This window comes from Hyla sarda, chromosome 3 (genome assembly GCF_029499605.1).
Source record: "Hyla sarda isolate aHylSar1 chromosome 3, aHylSar1.hap1, whole genome shotgun sequence".
Taxonomy (NCBI): Eukaryota; Metazoa; Chordata; class Amphibia; order Anura; family Hylidae; genus Hyla; species Hyla sarda.
The window spans coordinates 409,345,421-409,369,459 of record NC_079191.1 but is presented as its reverse complement, the minus strand read 5'-3'; the positions used below and the strand labels follow the sequence as shown (position 1 = coordinate 409,369,459).

Below are 24,039 nucleotides of genomic sequence, written 5' to 3'. Positions count from 1 at the left end.
TCAAGCCTCTGTGTCTCCCCCTTTACCTGGCCTCCCCAAGGCCTGTCTGGACTATGCTGTGTCTCCTCCTCACGGCTTCCGTCCTGTTGACACTCTGCCCCGTGCCGGGCTTGACCCTCTTCCCTCCCTCCCCACCCCCACGCCTTCTTGTGTGCCCGCTGTTGATGTGGCTTCCCGGGGCTTCGCCACCATCTGGAAAAAGACTCTGAAATTCCTCATGCTGGCCTCATCCCGGGTGAAGAAGCTTGCCGGAAAAAAGAGAAGAGCTCCTCCTGTTTTTGTGTGGCTCTCCACCAAGTATTTCGGCTTCCGTGTCCCCAGTTTTTATCTCGGACCACGTTATCTTGGACCCTTTGTAGTCAAGTGCTCAGAGGAGAGATCTTGGGAACCTGAGGACAACATCCTGGACAAAAGTCTTATCCTCAGGTTCTCAGGCTCCAAGAAGAGGGGGAGACCCAAGGGGGGGGTACTGTTACGCCGAGCGCTCCGGGTACCCGCTCCTCCCCGGAGCGCTCACGGCGTCTCTCTCCCTGCAGCGCCCCGGTCAGTCCCGCTGACCGGGAGCGCGGCACTGTCATGGCCGTTGGGGATGCGATTCGCACAGCGGGACGCGCCCGCTCGCGAATCGCATCCCAGGTCACTTACCTGTCCCGGTCCCCGGCTGTCATGCTCTGGCGCGCGCGGCTCCGCTCTCTAGGGCGCGCGCGCGCCAGCTCTCTAGATTTAAAGGGCCAGTGCACCAATGATGGTGCCTGGCCCAATCTTCCCAATTAGCTTAATTAGTTTCCACCTGTGCACTCCCTACTTATACCTCACTTCCCCTGCACTCCCTTGCCGGATCTTGTTGCCCTTGTGCCTAGTGAAAGCGTTCCCTTGTGTGTTTCTAGCCCGTGTTCCAGACCTCCTGCCGTTGCCCCTGACTACGATCCTTGCTGCCTGTCCTGACCTTCTGCTACGTCCGACCTTGCTCTTGCCTTATCCCTTGTACCATGCCTATCTCAGCAGTCAGAGAGGTTGAGCCGTTGCCGGTGGATACGACCTGGTTGCTACCGCCGCTGCAAGACCATCCCGCTTTGCGGCGGGCTCTGGTGAAAACCAGTAGCTACTTAGAACCGGTCCACCGACACGGTCCTCGCCAAACCCTCTCTGACACAGAGGATCCACCTCCAGCCTGCCGATCCGTGACACAGGACAGATAAGGTCTAAGGTTATCATAGTTACATAAAGTTACATTGGTTTAAAAAAAATTATACCTTTTTGTAAGTAAATTAGTAAGCTTAAACATTTTATGTTCTAACCCATATAACTTTTTTTTTTTTTTTCCATATAAGGGGCCTTTGGGGCTCATTTTTATGCAGTGATCTGTAGTTTTTATCTGTACCATTTTTGTTTAGATGGTACTTTTTTATAACATTTTATTAATTAATTGACCAATAATCTGCAATTTTTGAATTTAGTATTTTTTTAAATTTAAGCCATTTACCGTGTGGTGTCATTAACTTTATATTTTAATAGTTCAGATATTTCCACACACTGCAAAACCAGTTATTTTTGTTTTTATATAATCTGGTGATTTAGGGGACATTTATTATCACTTAAAAAATAAAAATATTTTATTCACAATTTTTTTGTTCCCATAGGGGACTATTACATGCACCTTTTCAATTGTAAACACTGTTCAATGCAATGCCATAGCATTGATTAGTGTTATCAGCGCTCTGCTTCTCCAGCCTGCTGAAGAAGACTTGATTAGCAGAATGAAAATTGGATGGCACAGAGGAAGGTGAGGGACCTTTTGCTGACATCTTATCTAATTGGGACCCCACAATCATAATGCCCCCCCAAAAGGACTGGCATCTATATTTTACAACTTTAAGATGCCATGATAGACTTTGATTGTGGTAGCTAAAGGGTTAATGCCAGACATTGTGAGTGCACGTCATACACCCAGACCATAACTTTATCTGACTTAAAAATAGTGACATGTCCAAATTTTTTAACATTTTGAAGCATACAGTGGTGCATTTTAGTCCCTGACTCTCTGCAAACTCTTTCCCTTTGAAATTGGATGGAGATTGCTGCGCTGAGAATCTTTCTGCTTGTCCTAATGATTTGTGGGGCTCTCAGCACTGAAATCATGACCGTTTAAAACTTTTGACATAACAGGTAAATGCCTCTAAATAAATATGGTGCATTTTTTGGCTGTCTGTGCACTACAAAAGTAAAGATATGCCCAGTATGAGCAGACATATATTTATAGCATCATTTACATCAGTTATGTTAATTCTTTTGGGTTGCTGGTGGCCATGCCCCTTACATTAAACCCTGCTCACTTTCTTGTGAGCAGGGTTGTTGTAATGTATGTTTGTCTTTTTTTTTTGCCTTCCTCTGGATCAACGCAGTAGGGTTTTAGGTTAAACTTGATGGACATTTATCTTTTTTTCAACCTTACAAACTATGTTAAAAAAAAAAAAAAAGTAGCATGAGAAGCTTAGAAGACTGGCACAAAACCATTAGTAAATTTCCCTCATAGAGCACTGTGAAGAGACAGAAGAAAAGTTGCAATACCTTATCACACAATCCCTGATCCTTCACTAACATCAACGCAGCATAACCTAAAATAACCTACGATACATGAATAATCCAACATCTCATATTGCTTCTGGTTGAGAACAACAGAAAGATCTTGGATTTCCATAGACTGGACACAGGGGGCTGATCTGAGATGTAAAACTATTTTTATAAGAAATCATATAGAATTTTATTTTGGAGTCTTTATACCCTCGAAGATAATCCAAGTTGTATATTATTCACATTTTTGGCAGGTTCCAGTTATGCCAGAATAAAGACATTTTAATTGTACTGATCTTTCCTTAGTTGATCCTGAATTTAAAAGGCTATCCTGGCCATAGATATCTTATCCCCAATCCAAATGATGGGGATAAGATGTCTTATTGCGGGGGGTCCCAGCAGCAGGTACCCGCATTCTATGCTGGGCTGCTGCTTCAGTCTCGGAAACCTCTGTGTTTCCGGGACTGGATACATAATGTCATGCCTCCTTCATTCATGTCTATGGGATGGGGCATGGCAGCCATCAAGCCCCCTCCCAGAGACATGGAGGGGGCATGGTGTGATGTCACATCTCCAGTCCCAGAAACACAGAGGTTTCCCAGACTAGAGCAGCAGCCCGGCATAGAATGTGGGTGCTGCACGGAGATTGCGGGGGGTCCCAGCGGCTGGCCCTCTGCGGTCAAACATCTTATCCCCTATCATTTGGAATGGGGATAAGATGTCTATGGCTGGAATATCCTATTAAAGGGGATTCTCAAGACATTTTTTTTTTATTTGTGGCCTTTTCTTAGGGTAGGTTATCAGTATCAGATTGGTGGCGATCAGTGGGGGTCATTAGCTGTTTGCCAGAACCATGACGCCCCCATTTACAGAAAACCGAGTCAGAAACAGACAGCTCCGGACATTTCTAGTGGCCATGCTGGGTTACTGCAACTCAGCTACCATTTCCTTCATTGTGGATTAAGCTGCTGTAACCCAGAGCAGCCACTTCACAATGTATGGCACTGTCTGCTTTCACCTCTGTTTTCTGTGTATGTGGGCACCACAGCTCTGGCAAACCCCTAATCATTGGGGTGTCGATGAGCTATTGATCATCTATCCTGAAAAAACGGTCCCTGAAAACCCATTTAAGAAGATTACAATGAAAATTAGAAAAAGAAAATCACTGAGAACATTTGTTATTGAAAATGAAGATAAAGCACAACTTATATATTTATTATTTTCAGAATAAACTAAAAGAACATCCATATTTAGAGGAATTTGAAACAGGTTTTCCGTTGTTCATTTTAAATCCCTTAGAGGATTTTCAAAAGTTAACATTCGGAAGGTTTCTAACATCCTCAGAGGACTCCTGTACAGGGAAAAGAGAAGTGACCCAGACAAGTCAGAATGTGGTTCTATGCCGTGATGACAAATCCACTTTAGGGAGCATCTGAATTTAATTGCTTTCAGGCGGTGACCCTGTGGACGGTGTAGAACCTGTAATGAGGCACGCTGCGGCCGCTGTCTTAACATGTAAGACTTATGGATAACAAAATAGAGAGAATTTACATAAAAATATACATTACTCCTGGAGCAGACAACAAATTCCCAGGCTCTGACTTATGTACATGGGTCCATCAGAGGGATTCAAAGAGAAAATTCCTCATTCAAATTCAATTTAGGTATCAGTTTTGCTTTTTGTTTTTTAACAGTGAAATAAGATTTTTTCACAACCATAATTGGAGGCACTTGAAATAGATTTCCCATTGGTAATGTGTAAGTCCCATACTTTGAGTGGGGAGAAACAGCCGAGGAAACTGTACAATACTCAGTGAAGTTTTGTGCACAGACTTTCTTCTGAGGAACAGGACACGTGCACGGAACTTCATTGTGCACGATCTGTGCAGCTCGTTCTGCACAGATTGGTACAGTTGCTGAGGTAAGCACATGACACCCAGCAAGTTCTTGTGCACGGAACTCACTGGGCGTTGTACAGCAACTGTACCAACCAGTGTGAGCTGCATCTCTCCCCACCCATCTATGCAAAACCGTCAGGAGAGCAATAAATAGGTCAATAAAGGAAATATTGATATATATATATATATATATATATATATATATATATATATTTATATATATATATATTTTTTTTTTTAAAGGTAAGCTGTCATAGTGAAATGTTCTCCTATTGTACAGTAGATATCTAGTAGTAGATTGAAATTATCATTCTTTGTAAGTTATTGATTGAAATCTCTGCTCATTCTGGGCTTAGGAGTCCAGTGGGCGTTCTCACTCAATGATTGACAGACTTACCTGTATGAGTATAAATACAGTGATTTACAGCTTCCAGCAGAAAAAAGATCATTGACTAGCACTGTTTTGAATTTTTCTTTTTCTTTTGCAGACTCTATTCTTCTGGCGCATGCAGCTAGTTGTACTTTGGAACCTCTAGCTTAGGAGGAGGTCAGCAGTCCTTAATTCATCCCTCTACTACCTTCCAACATGACTTCTATCCATGCGCTTCCAATAATCTCCCAGCAATCCAAAACTCTCCCAAATACATCCTATAGCTGCATCAAGTAATGATGGCATGTACATGGGGAGAAGAACCCAGCTTTGATAGGTTACATATCGAATGTACGGCACTTGATCTACAATGCATGTGAAAGAGCAGAGATGGAATTATGCATTCAACATCCGAATTAATGCCCCGGTAAATGTATTGAATAAGGTATACCTAGATGGTATTTTAAAATCTTTTAATATACTTAAATGCTAGTTCCTAAAAACCTCTTTAATATGACATTATGGGACCCTGACAGTAGTTGGGTTAAAGGGAACATTTCATGGCTTTTAAGCGCCCTGAACCAGAAGTCATTGGGGTGGCCCAGCAGCTTCTCTCCACCCCACCAGCCATGATTGCTAGGCCTCTCCCTGTCTGAATATAAGCTTGTGGGGTGGGGAGAAGCCTCCAGGGATCATCACAATTACTAAGAGTCATGACAGGTCATTCTGGATAATCTTCATATTTACAAGTTGCTCTGATACTCCTTGCCAATAAGGAGTTGACATGGGGTGGTAGCAGTTGAGTGGTGAACATCACTGCACCTACTAATCTGGTTTTGATAGTGGACTTTATAGATACTAATCCAAGAATCCTGGTGATAGGTTCCTATTAAACCTATGGTATACTATGTATTTACCTATAGCATATACACGGTGTCCATTTTAGGACATCATCAGTCGTCAGCTGTAACTCTGTCCCGCGTCAGGCGAAACATCGTCCTGCCTCCTCCCTCTGACCATCCCCCACCCTCCGTCATCCCTCAGACGAAAAACCTTCCTGCCGTGTAGCAGAGCCGAGTCAGTGTCGGCTCTCTGCTCAACGGGTTCTGCTGTACATGCTATTCAATGTCTGAGGCATGATGGCGTTTTGGATGAGGGAGTTTCGGAGGAGGAAGGAGGGAATTGTGGCTGAAGGATGATGGTGATTGGTGTGAGGGAGGAGGCGGGACGCTGTTTCGCCCGATGCGGGACGGAGTTACGGCTGACGACTGACGATGTCCTAAAATGGATGCCGTACATATAGCAACCCAAAAGCTTAGTATTGTTTCACAGTTGTGATCAACTCATTACTTATTTTACAATAAGAACATTGGAGAACTTCTCAGTAGTCAACATTTAGATGAACACATCCTTTAAAGGGGTACTCCAATGGAAAACAATTTATTTCAAATCCCCATAGCAAATCTATACTGCTCTGGACAGTTCTTGGCACGGACAGATACGTCAGCAGAGAGCACTGTGGACAGACAGAAAAGAAATTCAAAAAGAAAATAACTTTTTTGTAGTATACAGCAGCTGATAAGTACTAGAAGGATTAAGATTTTTTTTATAGAAGTAATTTACAAATCTGTTTAACTTTCTGGCACCAGTTGATTTAAAATAAATTGTTTTCCACCGGAGTACCCCTTTAATTCCAGAGACATTCCCTGCAGAGAAAAGTACGCACATGATCAGTAGGCTTCTAATAACATAAGAGGACCCCCTGAACAGAGATAAGAGAAGTGACCCAGACAAGTCAGAAATGGTTCTATACCATAATGAGGAATCCACTTTCGGTAGCTCCTGAATTAAATTGCTTTCCTGTGGTGACCCTGTGGACGGTGTAGAACCTGTAATGAGGCACTCTGCGGCTGCCATCTAAACAAGCAGGAAGTTTGGATAATAAAATAGAGAGAATTTACATAAAAAATAGAAAACATTCCTGGTACAGAGAACAGATTCTCAGATTCTGACTTATTTTCATAGGTCTTTCAGAGAGATTCATAGGGAATATTTATCCTTCAAAATCAGGCCAAAGTATGGCTTTAATATGTTATTTTTAGATTGAATTCAAATAATTTTCTCCAAATCCATAATTGATTTTTCTAATTTCTTGGAAGAACAGTGACCAAGCAGTTATGTTCCTGGAACCCCACATAGACCAGCAGGTCTTAAGTTTGACTCTTGCCATAAACTGTCTATAAAGAGGATTGTTTTTCTTTACACTAGTAGCTCTGGGCACTGAACCAGAATATTGTCCTACTACCTTATATTATAGGTGGCCATACACATTAGATTATTGAGGCCCAAACCTGCTCATGGTGGAACCATCCAACAATCTAATGTATATTAAAGGGGTACTCAGCTGCTCAGCGTTTTGAACAAACTGTTCCGAACACTGGAGCCGGCGCCGGGAGCTTGTGACGTCATAGCCGTACTCCCTCAATGCAAGTCTCCCATAGACTTGCATTGAGGGGGTGGGGTGTGACGTTGTGAGGGGGCGGGGCTATGACGTCACGAGCTCCCGCCGCCCGCTTCAGCTTTCGGAACAGTTTGTTCCAAACACTGAGTAGCAGAGTACCCCTTTAAGGGTTAGGCCAATGTTCATTGGGAAAAAGGTTGGAAACACTGATGCTTTAATTCTTAAAGGAGATATGCAGTGGATAGCAGTGGCTTACTCTCTTCCCATCTTTCCTCGTGCATGCTAGGCGGAACCATGCATGTGTATGGAAAAGTCAGGAGGAATAGTTGGCCATCTTTTAAGGGTTTTTCAAGTTTTTAAAAATGTGGTTGGGGATAGTGTAAAAATAAAAAATTATACCAACCCTGATCCCCTGCAACTATTGTTCTGATGGCTTTCCGTATCCAATTGTCACTGCTTTTTTCTTGTTCCTGTGACATGTCATCCCCACAGGGACTGCACACTCAAGAAAACACTGACCGAAACACTGCGCATGCCTCTCTCCCAGCTTGATCACATTGGTTGGGGTATGGGTGTCCCTAGGACATGTGAAATGTATTTAGTTTTTTTTAGTACGCTTAGGTACGCTTCAAACCCACTAGATTTACACAAGTTTAGCCTACTCTTAAATTAGGATGACTTCATACTGGCAGGACTACTGGAAGAGGCCCAGAAGGAGTAGTCTAGACCAGTGGTACACATTGTTCTGTAAGCTGCCACTCCTTACCATCAATGCACTGCTTTGATTAGAGACCACTTCACATATATTACATATAGAGGCCAAAATATACTTCTTTTCCTTTGATAGAGGCCCATAATTACAGAAATCCCCCCTCCTCCCAGCCCAGGGGCCCATCAAATTTAGCCCATTAGGGGATGACAAAGGAGTGAGGAGGTTTAAAGGGGTACTTCGCTGCTCAACTGTTCCAAATGCTGGAGCAGGTGTCGGGAGCTTGTGACGTCATAGCCCCGCCCATCGTGATGTCACGCCCAGCCCCCTCAATGCAAGTCCATGGGCGGGGGTGTGACAGCCGTCACGCCCCCTCCCATAGACTTGCATTGAGGGGGCGGAGTGTGACGTCATGAGGGGGAAGGGCTATGACATCACAAGCTCCCGGCGCCGGCTACAGAGTTCAGAACAGTTTGTTCCAAACACTGAGCAGTGGAGTACCCCTTTAAGGGGACCTGATTAGTTGGTAATATGGGATCCCATCGTCTTCCAAATGACATCCCTGACGCTTGGTATAACAGCCTTTGGAATTATCAGGAGTGTCAGTGCCCCGTAGGAAGTGGATGGTCTTGGCGCACAGGAAATGGCTAGAAATACAAGCTCCCCGAACCTGTGGTCACCACTGCCGCCAGTGATTGGCATTTGGCAGTGAGCATTTTCGGTGCATCAAGATGGGATCAGGAAGCAGAGATCAACAGAGACCTAATGAGCATCAGAACACCAGTGAAAGAGGATGAGTAATGTTTTTTTTTTTTTTAACCCAAGCTGACCCCTTTAAAAAATTATAGCAGACAACCCTTTTGACTGAGATTAACTAAGAAATCACCTTTGTGCTTACTGGAATCAACCAGAAGAATGAGGTGCTCTTGGCATTGAGTCTGGCGACCACAAGCAAATCATTGATGAAAGGCCCAGCCCTGTGTCTCTTCCTATTGTGTGCCATATGATAAAAAAACATGAGTAATGTGTATATATATGAGAAAGGACAGGCGCCATGTTGTCTATGCTTTAGGGATCTCGTGTAGCCCTGAATAATATTAAATAACAAAATAAATATTCATATAACAAAGCTCTGCCGTATATCAGTCTAAGTACTCATTGGACAGGGTTCTGCCGTACCTTGCAGACTTAAACTTGAGTTCATGGTAACACTGTACAAAACTGTGGTATATGAACGTGATAGGCAACGCAAGGAGGACAATCCCGCTGACCACGCACACTCCTCCAAGTATTCTGCCGGGGACAGATATTGGGTACATGTCTCCATAGCCTACAGTGGTCATTGAAATAATCACCCACCAGCAGGCTGCCGGTATACTCGAGTAGTCCTCGTTTTTGGTCTCAAGGTCCAAGCCGTGTTCGAGCAGCTGAGATAACGCTCCAAAAATCGCCATGGCTACGCAGATGAACACCAGCAACATGACCATCTCTCGGTAGCAGCGTTTCAAAGTGAGGCCAAGCGTCTGGAGACCGAGGAAATGTCTTGCGAGTTTTATGACCCAAAAAATTCTCATCATCCTCAGGACCCTAAGCGTCACCCCGGCTCTCTGCAGCTGAGGGTTCTCCCCTGTGAAAAGAGTCATGAGTACGGAGACGTAATAAGGACTGATGGCCAGCAGATCGATGATATTTAAGGGCCTTTTCACAAATTCACACTTATTCTTGGAGACAATGAACCTGACGATGCACTCTGCCGTGAACCAGCCGATGCAGATAGCTTCAATTATCCTGCGGAAAGAAAACATGTTGAATTATTTATTTTCATAATGATATTTGAAAGAGTGTCCTTCACCGTCATCACTGTGGTTCTGCTTTTAACCCCGCGTTTAAGTAAGCGGCAATAGGATTATGTAAATGTGGAAAAACAGACTTTACATTAGAATCACAAATAGATGAGACAACTACATTTAAGTAGAAAGCTACATATAAGAAGCACCCGAGTGAGATGACATTTGTCTTCCATGGGGATTAAAGTGTAATGTCTTCTTATTCAACCTAAATAGCTAAGTAGAAAGTATGTGCTGATAATTCCTAGTACATCTTGTTACCCCAATATTATGTGCTATTTATACATAATAGTAATCTGCAATCTTTACATTAAAGGGCTACTCCGGTGAAAACCTTTTTTCTTTTAAATCAACTGGTGCCAGAAAGTTAAACAGATTTGTAAATTACTTCTATTAAAAAATCTTAATCCTTCCTGTACTTATTAACTGCTGAATACTACAGAGGAAATTCTTTTCTTTTTGGAATTCTCTCTGATGACATCACGAGAACAGTGCTCTTTGCTGATGTCATTATAATAATAATAACTCTTTATTTATTGTTGTCCTTAGTGGGATTTGAACCCAAGGCCCCAGCACTGCAAGGCAGCAGTGCTAACCACTGATCCACCATGCTGCCCTTAGCATACATCTGCTATGCACGGTTGCTGAAATGGACAGAGATGTCAGCAGAGAGCACTGTGCTCGTGATGTCATCAGTTTTCCAAAAAGAAAGGAATTTCCTCTGTAGCATTCAGCAGCTAATAAGTACTGGAAGGATTAAGATTTTTTAATAGAAGTAATTTACAAATATGTCTCACTTTCTGGCACCAGTTGATTTAAAAGAAAAAAGGTTTTCACCGGAGTACCCCTTTAAATATCCTATTGGTCATAAATTCAAAGGACATAAATTAATTGCCCTTAAAGGGGTACTCCACCCCTAGACATCTTATCCCCTATCCAAAGGATAGAGGATAAGATATCTGATTGCTGGGACCCCCCGATCTCCGTGGAGCACCCAGCATTCTGAACAGAATGCTGGGTTTGGGCGGCTGTGGTCTTGACATCACACCACGCCCCCTTGTGATGTCAGACCACAACTACTCCATTTATGTCTATGAGAGGGGGCGTGGCGACCGAAGTTTTTTTTTCATCATCACACACAAGGATTATTTAGTGTAAAAGTAGTGATAAATGGAATTAACTGACTAATGATGTTGATTCACTAAAAATTTTCGAGAAGGTTTCCACATGATCACCCATATGGGTTATTTTCTGTAAAAGTAGTAACACAATAGAACTTTCTGCAACACATTGTTTTGAAGGTTAAGTCAATAAATATGTTCAAAGGGCATCAGGCTTCAGTATCATCACACACAGGGATTCTTTACTGTAAAAGCAGTATTAAAATGGAATTATTTGCCAATTGATGTTGCGTTAGTTGATTCACTGAATACTTTCAAGTTAGAATCCTTTACATCTAGAGAAAAGAAGGTGTCACCATCATCAGAAACAGGGAATTTTTACTGTAAAAGCACTAAGTCTATGAAAGTCTCTGCCACACATGCTGTTATGGTTGATTCATTGAACAAGTTCAATGAGCATTATCAACATCTAGAGGAAAGAAGGCTCAACATCATCACATATGGGGATTCTTTACAGTAAATTCAGCAATGCAATGGAACTCTCTGCTACATGATGCTGTTATGGTGGATTCTCTACGTCCAGAGGAAAGAAGATTTTAACATCATAATAGACAAAGTATTCTTAACTGTAAAAGCAGTGATGCAATGGAACTCTCTGCCACACAAAGTTTTAATGTTCAGCGTCCTCACAGATATTCTTTACTAGAAAAGCAGCGATGCAATGCAATTCTATGGTGTTATAGCTAGTTTCAGGAAAAACAAAGGGCAGAGATTCCCTTGGGACAGTACGTATGTATAGCGTTACACTGAAGACAGGGGTACACGGGGTGAGGGTATGCTCATCTTTTCCAGTTATGTAGGATACACAACTACCATCAAAGCTTGATACAAGGAGATACGGTGCAGCCGCCCGGGAATCAGAGCATGGGTTACCCATGTCGATCAGTAGACTTGTTGAATCAGGTACAAAGACCAAAAAAGAATCCGGGACATGTAGGCGCAATCCGTGCATGATCAGCAAAGATTCAAATGTAGGATCTAACTTTTTATTGTGCCAATTTCAGTCTCTTTCAGAGTCTCTTTCTCAATGAACTCTGGTCACTGTACCTGATTTGACAATTCTATAGTGTTGTAATGGTTGATTTATTGAATGTGCTTAATAGTCATCCTTTACGTCTAGAGTAAAGAAGGTTTGAACATCACCACATACAAAAATTCTTCACTGTAAAAGCAGTGAGACTACGGAATCTTGGCACACAATGGTGTGGTGGTTTAATCATTGAACATGTTAAAGGGGGCATTCTCTACATCTAGAGAAAAGAAAATTACACTATCATCATAGACAGCGATTCTTAACATTGCAGATATACTTTGAAAAGATAGAACTCTCTGGTGTTGCAGATGTATCAGCTTCCAGCAGAAGCATCAGAATTCACACTGTTTATTTGAGACATACAGAAACCACCATGTACCTCACATTAAATACAGAGAAGGAGGAATCATTACACGGAATGAACCACTCTACACATTATTAAACATTAGAGGGGTATTCTGACTTGTTATATAATGTGATGAGCCTGATGTGATGAGACAAAAAAAAAAAAAAAAAAAAAAAATATATATATATATATATACACACACATATATGAAGTAGATAGCAGGCAGCACTCCAAAATTAAGTGAAACAAATCTTGTGATTTATGGAATAAATCACTAGATTTGCTTCACTTAATTTTGGAGTGCTGCCTGCTATCTACGTTATATCAAAGGGAACCGGAGCACCGAGGCTCTATTGTGCCTGCTCTCAAATTCAACTTGGTCTGGATGTGCTGCTTCTTATTTGACTTTATATATATTTACCTTCCTAGCTCTTACCAATGTTCTCCCAGACCCGATCGTGTTGCACAACGCTTGCTGTGTTTGGGGTTGGTGGGTATCCTACCTCAGCCACCTACTTGCTGATCGGGCAGTGCACGCATCGAACACAAATCACGGCAAACATTGTGCAATGGGTCCATCTCTGGGAAAATAGTGGCAGCGAAAACGGGGAAGGTGAGTATATGTTTTTTTGTTTTTGTTTTCATGCAGGGTCATCACATTTTTTTTTTAAACAAATCAGAGTACCCCTTTAACAGTTAGCACAGCACCATCTGCTGTCAGTTCAATATTCTTCCTCCAGCATTTCTGCAGCTGTTGCTGTTATTTCAACATCTGCCAACATCTGGAGTTGTGACATTTTTGATACTAATGTACTAATTTTCTAGAGATGGTACAGGGATTAATTCTGACTGCCACGTATGGCGTCAGGAAGGAACTTTTTCCCTGGTATGAGGCAATTGGCATCTGCGCTATGTTTTCTTTTTGCTTTCCTCTTCCTCAACACAATCGGGTTATACTGTAATTTGGACTTGTTCATTTTCCTTTTACAACCTTATCAGCTATGTAACTATGATTGTTGTTAAATCTGGCTTTTACTCGCCACTTACTCCGCTTTCCCTATTAAGAACATATGGCTGCTTAGCCATATGGGGGGAGGGGGGAGACATAGCTGGTGGCTGATTGAGCATTTAGCTGGCAACTATTGAAGATCTGTGGGCACCTTAAGAACTTTTTCTGGTTTGCGGCATTCTGCTTTCCACCATCCATAATATTCGTATGTTGTAATAGGGCATTACTAAAGGGGTTGTACTATTAAGACAACCCTTTTAATGTTAATACTGGAGAAATGTCATCTATATTGTGATATTTTTATAAAAGTAATTCTATCACAAAATCCGGAAAGGTTAAAGGGTCAGCTCATATGTTTCTGCTCCAAACCAATGAAAAGGTTAAAGGCCTTCAAGTTAAAGTCTTGTAGAAAAGGGCAAAGACGTTCTGCCAGTTCTCCCAGTTCTCCCTCTGCAAGGTTTCTCATCATAGGTCAAGAGAGGGTTTTTAATATAAACACATAGGCTTTGGTTATTATGAGGATTGTTAGACAAGGTCTCCAGATCTTCGTGTCTACTGGGCTGAAGCTTTGCCTTGTTATATGACAACTGGAAGCTATCGCTATTGGACGTTTACAGCTGGTGATGTTGGAGTGAACTATGACATTTCATATATTTTATTGCGTGGAAAGCTGCTTACCTTTCTATATTATTATTATTATTAGTCTAGTAGAAATTTCAGACTCTATAAACACATGCCTATGAAGGAGAGTTATTACTATATGGGTCATATAGGGCAATTTTATTCCAGGCACCAAGTATTTCAAACTGTTGGCTTTGTCCAGATGTAGCTTCAGTAATAAGCCTTGTTTTCCACATGAAATGTCACAAGCAAGTATTGTGGGAGATTAGCTCCATAAGGCCAGGTAAGTAGTGGCAAATAGCATCAGAGACAGGGACATGGAAGTCAATTTTAAACAGGGCTTCTTCTGTCTTTATTTTTCAGCAAACAAAAATACAGCTTTTACACTGTGGCACAAAATACTAAATATATTCCTGCTTATCCAAATCTTAAAGGGGTATTCCAGGCCAAAACTTTTTTTTATATATCATCTGGCTCCGGAATGATAAACAGATTTGTAAATTACTTCTATTAAAAAATCTTAATCCTTCCAATAGTTATTAGCTTCTGAAGTTGAGTTGTTGTTTTCTGTCTAACTGCTCTCTGATGACTCACGTCCCGGGAGCTGTGCAGTTCCTATGGGGATATTCTCCCATCATGCACAGCTCCTGGGACGTGACATCATCATTGAGCAGTTAGACAGAAAACTTCAGAAGCTAATAACTATTGGAAGGATTAAGATTTTTTAATAGAAGTCATTTACAAATCTGTTTAACTTTCCGGAGCCAGTTGATATATATATATATATATATAAAAAAAAGGTTTTGCCATGAATAACCCCTTTAACTATACAATAATCCTCCCTATCCATACAGGTGGCTTACTACCAGCCACTTAACAAAACAATCATCATATGTGTTCCTTATTGAGACTACAAACTTCAGGACTTCAACTCCTATCAGTGGTACAGGTTCCTTACAGTTACCCCTTGTCTTAAAGCCCAATAACCAACTGTCTTCAGCACCTGTGCTGGACTGGCCAAGATGGGAATGAATGGCCCCATTACTAACCTGTCTTTCATTCCATTACATTACAGGCTCAAAAACTAACTTTGCCAATGTCCTCAGCAGATATGGTCTGCTAGGGATTCGACTATTCCTGGATTCTTTATATATCACCCAGCTTTTCCTGGATGGAATATGTGCTTTCTCAAACCTAGAAGCTCCCCGGGCCGGTTCCTCTCTTTTTCTCGCAATATGATATCTGATGTCACTGCTGTGCCTTGTTAATTTCAGAATATCAAGCAGAATGTGCCTAAATCATAGCATTGTAACCACACAAAAATCCTCTTGTGGTCCCAAATGTCCCCAGCCCTGTGTATTCTGCCATTGGGACTTAATGAAATAGGCTCACAGCTTGTGACATGAATACAGGTGCACAGTCTGCAGCCTCTCTAATAATCTATGTTTAGAAGTTATGTTTGGAAATACTATATGTATGGCTAGTTTAGAAGTATACAACCCTTTTACTGCATCACATAATATTATTTGCCTTGATGGCAGCGGCCCTGGTTGCTATACTTCAAGTTACAGAATTACTTAGTAATATCCCCCAGATATGTTTTCATGTCAGTTTTCAAGTTACTGGGGGATTTCCTTCTTAGTCAATCATGGCATGGAATTGTGAATACCTGACAGTGGCCAAAGGTTGCCGGGATTAGCTGAGCGAGCTGTTCTAGGATGTTTCTGTATTCTTCTATTCACTTCTACGGGGGAAAAAAGAATTTGCAAAGCAGCTCTAATACCACTTTCTCAGGAGGCTTTCCCTTTTATCATTTCACCCCATCTAGGAGTCTTGGAAATAACTGGGAATGTATACCAAGCCTGATATCTCTCCAGAGACAGTTATCCTTTCATTCTGGAGAGATTCCTGGTTAAGCATACATTCCCAGTTAGTTTCCAAGACTACTAGTAGGAAAACAGAGTTTAAGAGAAGGCGGCTTTGCATCTCCTTTCTTCCCAGATTTCCCATTGGAGCATCAGTGGCCTATAAGTCTCCGCACATCTTTATGAATGAGGATTTCATGAGTTCATTACAATTTACATTAACAATGTCTAAAAATAGTGAATAATTGGGAGCTGTAATAATTGAGGCCATTCTGATCATCAGCCCTCTATGGAGAGCTTGGATTTTAGCTTGTGTCCCTATAGTATTTAATATTCAGGCCGGACTTAGCAGCACAAGGAACAGCAGTTCTATTTATAGGGGCAGCAGATGTCAGATGCTTTTGTATTTGCCCAGAAAAGAATAAGAAACTGTAATGTCTTGAAATGAAGCAGGGAAACCACATACGCAGAGAGATATCGTGCCCTTATGTTATTTGAGAACTGTTTGCTGGTATTTACTGTAGGACTATGTGTCACTGCTACTTAAAGGGGTACTCCGCCCCTAGACATCTTATCCCCTATCCAAAGGATAGGGGATAAGATGTCAGATCGCCGCGGTGCCGCTGCTGGGGACCCCCGGGATCCCCGCTGCAGCACTGCGCTATCATTACAGCACAGAGCGAGTTCGCTCTGCACGTAATGACACGCAATACAGGGGCCGGAGCATCGTTAGGTCACGGCTCCGGTGCGCATCTCGACCAGCTTACCAGACTCGCTCCCCGTCTGTGCTGTCCCGGCGCGCGCGGTCCCGCTCCCTAGGGTGCGCGCGCACCGGTTCTTTGCGATTTAAAGGGCTGGTGCGCCACTGATTGGAGCATGGGTTTTAATTAGTGTGTTCACCTGTGCACTCCCTATTTATACCTCACTTCCCCTGCACTTCCTTGCCGGATCTTGTTGCCCTTGTGCCAGTGAAAGCGTTCCTTGTGTGTTCCTAGCCTGTGTTCCAGACCTCTTGCCGTTGCCCCTGACTACGATCCTTGCTGCCCTGACCTTCTGCTACGTCCGACCTTGCTCTTGTCTAATCCCTTGTACCGCGCCTATCTTCAGCAGTCAGAGAGGTTGAGCCGTTGCCGGTGGATACGACCTGGTTGCTACCGCCGCTGAAAGACCATCCCGCTTTGCGGCGGGCTCTGGTGAAAACCAGTAGCAACTTAGAACCGGTCCACCGACACGGTCCACGCCAATCCCTCTCTGACACAGAGGATTCACCTCCAGCCTGCCGATCCTGACAGTAGTGAGTCATGTTGCAGCAACGTTGTGCAGCGATTGCTCACTAAATGCAGGTGTGGTTTCATCCATATGCACAATTTAGTACCTGCCTTAGCAACATAGCAAGCCCCTTTAAGTCAGGGGTAACTATTGGGCTGTGTTGGCACAGGGTAGAAAATAGAGTGTTGAAGAAAAGGTCATTTTCAGCTTCCCAGACAACTCTTTTAAGTCTAAGGTTGTTGTCCCATATGAACACTGAAAAAAAACAAAAAAAACAGCGCCACACCTATCCTCAGTTTGTGTCTGGTATTACAGCTCTGTTCCATTGAAATGAATGGAGCCAAGTTGTAAAATCCAACACAGCCTGGGGACCTCAGTCCTCATATCTTATAGTGTAGGTGTGTTATAGCAAAAATTTGCTATGTAAACAGTTGCATATAAGCTCCTTTTAGAAAAGTGATGCTATTTCTGAAAAATAAAAGGAACCTGTCACTAAATCTTACCCCCAAAAACTGCTGCTATTTCTAAACAGGCAAAACGACACTCATTCAAAATATGTAATTCCTATTAGTGATGAGCGGCAGGGGCCATATTCGAATTCACAATATTTTACGAATATATGGATGAATAGTAAATAATATTGGCTGGAAGCAGGGAGGGGTGATCACTTTTTTTACACAGTACACATCATTATTGTGATTTGTACTGTGAAGAAAAAATAAATAAAATGAATTCGTCATTACGAGTATATATCGCTCTATTCTAAATATTAGCGAAATCGCGAAGTGCCGATATTCATAGTAAAAATTTGCATTTCGGATATTCGCATTTAACACTTATTCCTATCCCAGTTCTTACAGACATTTCAATGCATGTTCGGAACTATATAATGAGAGGACCCCCTAAGTGCTAAAGAGCACAGACCCTTTAAGGATAATTGTTTATGACCTTATTACTGCCCTGTGCCATACATTGTGATGTCATACTGCCGTGCGCGATGCAGCAGGTCTGAATGGTTCACAGTACCAGAGGCTGCATAGCTAGAATCTCTATTGCATAAACTGTTTATAAGTGGTGACAAGAGGATGATGGGAGTCAGGAGCCGCTAATATATTTCCACATGACACTTTTTGTTTTCACTAATAGTCTTAGAGGCCCCCACGCTCCTACCCTGTCACTGCTCATGACGATGCAGCACATCGCTTCAGCTGGTGATAACTTCTCGGCTGGCTGCAGGGACAAGCTGTGCTCGATTTATAGACTGTAGTGCGTCGCAGGTAATAGATGTTCCTTAGGATGTGCACTGTGCCGTGCAGATGCCTCCCTGAATGTGCTTAAAGGGGTACTCCGCCCCTAGATATCTTAACCCCTATCATAAGGATAGGGGATAAAATGTCTGATCGCGGGGGTCCCGCCGGCTGCAGAACCCCAGAAATCCGTCACGCCCCCTCCCTAAGCCTTGCATTGAGGGGGTGCAGCCGAGACATCATGAGCATCCGGCGCTGCACCAAACGCCGCTCTAAATGAACGATGGGTGCAGCAGGGAGATCGCAGGGGTCCCCAGCAGCAGGAACCTCCAAGATCAGACATCTTATCCCCTAACCTTTGTATAGGGGATAAGATGTCTAGGGGCAGAGTACCCCTTTAACTAGTGCGGCTGGTATGGAATGCTTCAAGAAGGCGAAATGGGTTCAGGTACATATACAGAGCAGGCATACCCCAGTGTAATGGCGTCTTACTGGTGCAGTCACTGAGGTGATGCAGAGGCTAGAAATACAGAGTTATAGTTTATTTGAACTTATATATGTATGTGCGGGCAGCGTCTGACATAAATGCTTTTAAAACAGATTCGGATTCTTGGCTGGCAGGTTGTCAGGTCTGTGACGCCAGAGGTAGGGTTGTAGTTAGTACACTGTTTCCCAATCAGGGTGCCTCCAGCTATTTCAAAACTACAGCTCCCAGGATGCCTGGACAGCCTCTGGCTGTCCAGGCATGCTGGGAGTTGTAGTTTTGAAACAGCTGGAGGCACCCTGGTTGGGAAACAGTGAGTTAGTATCTGTGACTGATGATGGGGGTTGTAGTGTTTCATGGCTGAAGTGTAACAACCCTGTAAATAACCAACAGTTCCCACTAACCACTACTTCAAGTAAAGCAGCTATCCATATCAACCCCCCAGGAATAAATACCTGAAAAGCCAGGATTTATGAATAACAGCTTGTTTTTTACTGTTGTTTCAGATCCGATATAAAAGCAGACAGTGATGACGATAAAGACTGAAAATATCACACTTGATAGACTGGTTAGGTAGACATAGCTGGTAGTATGTCACTTTTGCAGTCCTTGAACAAGGTGAGGAATATAGACTTGGGAATTGTTTGACATGTAGTCCTCCTGAGTAGCCTAGGTCTCTATCCGTAGCGGTACGTGCTGGGCTCTGAAGTCTTTGGCAGTTCTGGCTGTACTACACTGCATTTGCAGAATAAGATCAGACAAAGGAGACTGTAGACTACAATTTAAAACTTGACTTAAGGGGGTACTCCGGTTGAAAACTTTTTTTTTTTAAATGAACTGGTGCCAGAAAGTTAAACAGATTTGTAAATTACTTCTATTAAAACATCTTTTAGTACTTTTTAACAGCTTTTTGCTACAGAGGAAATCTATATTTTTTTAATTTCTTTTTTGTGTTGTCGAGAGTGCTCTCTGCTGACACCTGATGCCCGTATCAGGAACTGTCCAGAGCAGGAGAAAATCCCCATAGCAAACCTATGCTACTCTGGACAGTTCCTGATATGGGCATCAGGTGTCAGCAGAGAGCACTGTGGACAACACAAAAAAGGAATTCAAAAAGTAAAGAATTTCCTCTGTAGCATACAGCTGCTAAAAAATACTAAAAGGATTAAGATTTTTTAATAGAAGTAATTTACAAATCTGTTTAACTTTCTGGCACCAGTTCATTTAAAAAAAATAATAATAATAATTCCACCGGAGTACCCCTTTAAGACTGACTTGACATTTCCTTGGGTTACTCTGAAACATCACTGACCTTAGAACATCCAAAAGGCTAAGTTTCCACTTATTTTTTTTTTCTGGCAGTTTTTTGAAAACTGTCACTGCCAAAACTGCCAAAGCCAGAAATGTATTCAAAAAGAATAGGACATATTAAGGAAGGACTTACACTTCTCCTCCCTTATGCATATACTTTTGACTTTGACTCAAAAACCGCCAGAAATATATATATATATATATACTAGCTGAGTACCCGGCGTTGCCCTTTTATTCCTTCCTAATCCTTGTTGGGGAGGAAAATAAACAAAGGAGGAAGCTTTTGACTTCATATCCCGACCTTCTATCACAACCTCCTATCCCGTCCTCCTATCTCGACCTCCTATCCCATCCTCCTATCTCGACCTCCTATCCAGTCCTCCTATCTCGACCTCCTATCCAGTCCTCCTATCCCGTCCTCCTATCTCGACCTCCTATCCAGTCCTCCTATCTCGACCTCCTATCCAGTCCTCCTATCCCGTCCTCCTATCCCGTCCTCCTATCTCGACCTCCTATCCCGTCCTCCTATCCCGGTCCTCCTATCCCGTCCTCCTATCCCGACCATCCCGTCCTCCTATCTTGACCTCCTATCTTGACCTCTCATCCCGTCCTCATATTCCGACCCGTAATATGTGTACCAGGTATTGAAATATCTCCAGCCGTACAGAAGTTATGTGGGAACATACATTTCCCATTGATTTGCATAGGACTTTAAATAAAACCCCCAACCCTCCCAAATGGGGGTAGTTAAGGGTTGAATTAACTATCCTATATTTTAAGTGGACATATCAGTAACATGTGACCAAGTATTATCAAAATATCTCCAGCCGTTTGGAAGTTATGCAGTAATATATATTTCCCATTGACTTGTATAGGACTTTAAACATGAACCCCGCCCCTGGCAAATGGGGGTGAGTAAGGGTTAAATCACCTATCCTATGTTTGTTGTTGACATATAAGTAACATGTGTGCCAAGTTTCATGTTAATATCTTTAGCCGTTTGGACGTGATGCTGGAACATACATACACACATACACACATACATACACGTTGAGTTATATATATAGAAAAATACACTTGTCTAACGATACATTAAGAAAAATAGACCTGAGACTGAGCTGAGAACCTTTGAGGCAACATCCACCTGAACAATATTTATAGTAGAAAAATGTGACTTTATTCCTGACTTTCCCATAGAGATGAATGGAGGGTGTGTGCCGACCCCCGCTCTGTGCACAAGAAGAGCCGGATCGCTATACAGGAGATACTTATCCCCTATCCTTTGTATGAGCAATACATTGTACTACATGGGACTTTATAGAGCCTTGAAACATGACTAGGGATAATCAATTAAACAAAAGCAAAAGGAAGAGTCACCTACCTGTAAACAGCTGTTTTGGGGTCCATGTTAGAGGACTGAAATCGGATTGGGATCCCACAGGTCCTACAGGACCCAAAATAAAACTTGCGGGAGCGGACAGTTTTTTAGTCTTGAGCAGGCAGGAGCGTGTGGTCACAGAACAGGTCCCACAAACCTCTGAAATGGAACAGGGGGCTCATGAGATGGCACAAAAGGGGGTGATAAAAATGGAACAAGGGGGTGATGAAATGGTATAAGAAGGTGATGAAATGGCAGGTATCTCTAAATGCTGTGAGAAAATGTTTGCGGGAGGGGGCGGGATTGGCCACAATCCAGGGGGAGCAAAATTAAGAAGACAGTCCCACACAGGACTCTAGTCCATGTCTCTGATCAGCACAGAGCAGGGTGTTGGCTGGAAGAGAGGTCTTTGACTTGGTTTTAAGGGGGTAATGTATCTCCTTGGGGAAACCACTAAGATGGCCTCTCTATCCCTGTCATCCAGCATCTTGCTCTGCCATGACAAGAGACAAGATCCCCTAAACAGTTGTCCTACAGATGGGTGATTCTTCCTTTTTGAGGAGATTCTGGTTTTGCTGATCACTATTCTACAAAGAAATCCAAATAGCAGCAGCACATGAGGTAGTAGGTGCAAAAATGAGAAAATGTATTGCATCATTCCAGTGTATACAGAGCAACGTTTCTGGAGCTTGAAAATGGCGACAGGAGTTCGCAGAAACGTTGTTCTGTATACACTGGAATGATGCAATAAATGTTCTCATTTTTGCACCTACTACCTCGTGTGATGCTGCTATTTGGATTTCTTTGAGTTAGGATCCCCTCACCAAGGCTCCTACACAGCATGCACCACCTTCTGGATCTACACCTGTGGTTGTGCTGCTCTCCTGGGAAGTTTAGTCTACAAAGAAGCTACGTCCAATATGTTCCACTACAAAGAAGCTACCTCCAATATGTTACACTACAAAGAAGCTACTTCCAATATGTTACACTACAAAGAAGCTACCTCCAATATGTTACACTACAAAGAAGCTACCTCCAATATGTTACACTACAAAGAAGCTACCTTCAATATGTTTCACTACAAAGAAGCTACCTTCAATATGTTACACTACAAAGAAGCTACCTCCAATATGTTACACTACAAAGAAGCTACCTCCAATATGTTACACTACAAAGAAGCTACGTCCAATATGTTACACTACAAAGAAGCTACCTCCAATATGTTACACTTCAAAGAAGCTACGTCCAATATGTTACACTACAAAGAAGCTACCTCCAATATGCTACACTACAAAGAAGCTACCTCCAATATGTTACACTACAAAGAAGCTACCTCCAATATGTTACACTACAAAGAAGCTACCTCCAATATGTTACACTACAAAGAAGCTACCTCCAATATGTTACACTACAAAGAAGCTACCTCCAATATGTTCCACTACAAAGAAGCTATCTCCAATATGTTACACTACAAAGAAGCTACCTCCAATATGTTACACTACAAAGAAGCTACCTCCAATATGTTACACTACAAAGAAGCTACCTCCAATATGTTACACTACAAAGAAGCTACCTCCAATATGTTACACTACAAAGAAGCTACCTCCAATATGTTACACTACAAAGAAGCTACCTCCAATATGTTACACTACAAAGAAGCTACCTCCAATATGTTACACTACAAAGAAGCTACCTCCAATATGTTACACTACAAAGAAGCTACCTCCAATATGTTACACTACAAAGAAGCTACCTCCAATATGTTACACTACAAAGAAGCTACCTCCAATATGTTACACTACAAAGAAGCTACCTCCAATATGTTACACTGCAAAGAAGCTACCTCCAATATGTTACACTACAAAGAAGCTACCTCCAATATGTTACACTACAAAGAAGCTACCTCCAATATGTTACACTACAAAGAAGCTACCTCCAATATGTTACACTACAAAGAAGCTCTTGAGATACTTTGCATTGCAGTTGAGCAACAATCTTTCCCCTAAAATGTGGACTACAGGTTGCTATTTCCTCTTAGGCCTTACTCTGAATTCACACCACTTAAAGGGGAACGCCAGCAATAGGATAGGGGATAAGTGGCGGGTCCCAATGGTCAGACCCCCCCCCCCCCACGATCTCCGGGGGGAGAGCATACTGCCAATGAAACCTGCTCCATTCATTTCTATGGAAGTGCCGAAGAGACCACAGTACGGGCATCACTGACTCTCCAATAGAAATTAATGGAGCGTGTGCCGTCTACCAGTAGACGACATGCACTCCTCACAAACAACCAGGGTCCCATTCCAGTGAATGCAGGGGGGTCCAGCGGTTGGACCCCCCGCACACATCAGCTACATATCCCATATCATGTGGATAGGGAATAAGTTACTTGTGGCTGCAGTTCTCCTTTAAATTATATGGACCTGTGTCCTATCGGTC

General features: G+C 42.5%; 1 protein-coding gene across 2 annotated transcripts in view; it reads right to left on the bottom strand.

The window, feature by feature from the left end:
• Positions 1-4,698: 4,698 nt before the first annotated feature.
• Positions 4,699-24,039, bottom strand: part of KCNG3 (potassium voltage-gated channel modifier subfamily G member 3) — a 35,092-nt gene continuing 15,751 nt past the window's right edge. The window contains exon 2 of one of the 2 annotated variants that reach the window (XM_056568158.1): positions 4,699-9,797. In XM_056568158.1, the coding sequence (XP_056424133.1) occupies positions 9,152-9,797 (646 nt within the window). In that variant the 3' untranslated portion in view covers positions 4,699-9,151. The remainder of the gene's footprint in view (positions 9,798-24,039) is intronic. The other variant, XM_056568157.1, reaches the window with a different exon arrangement.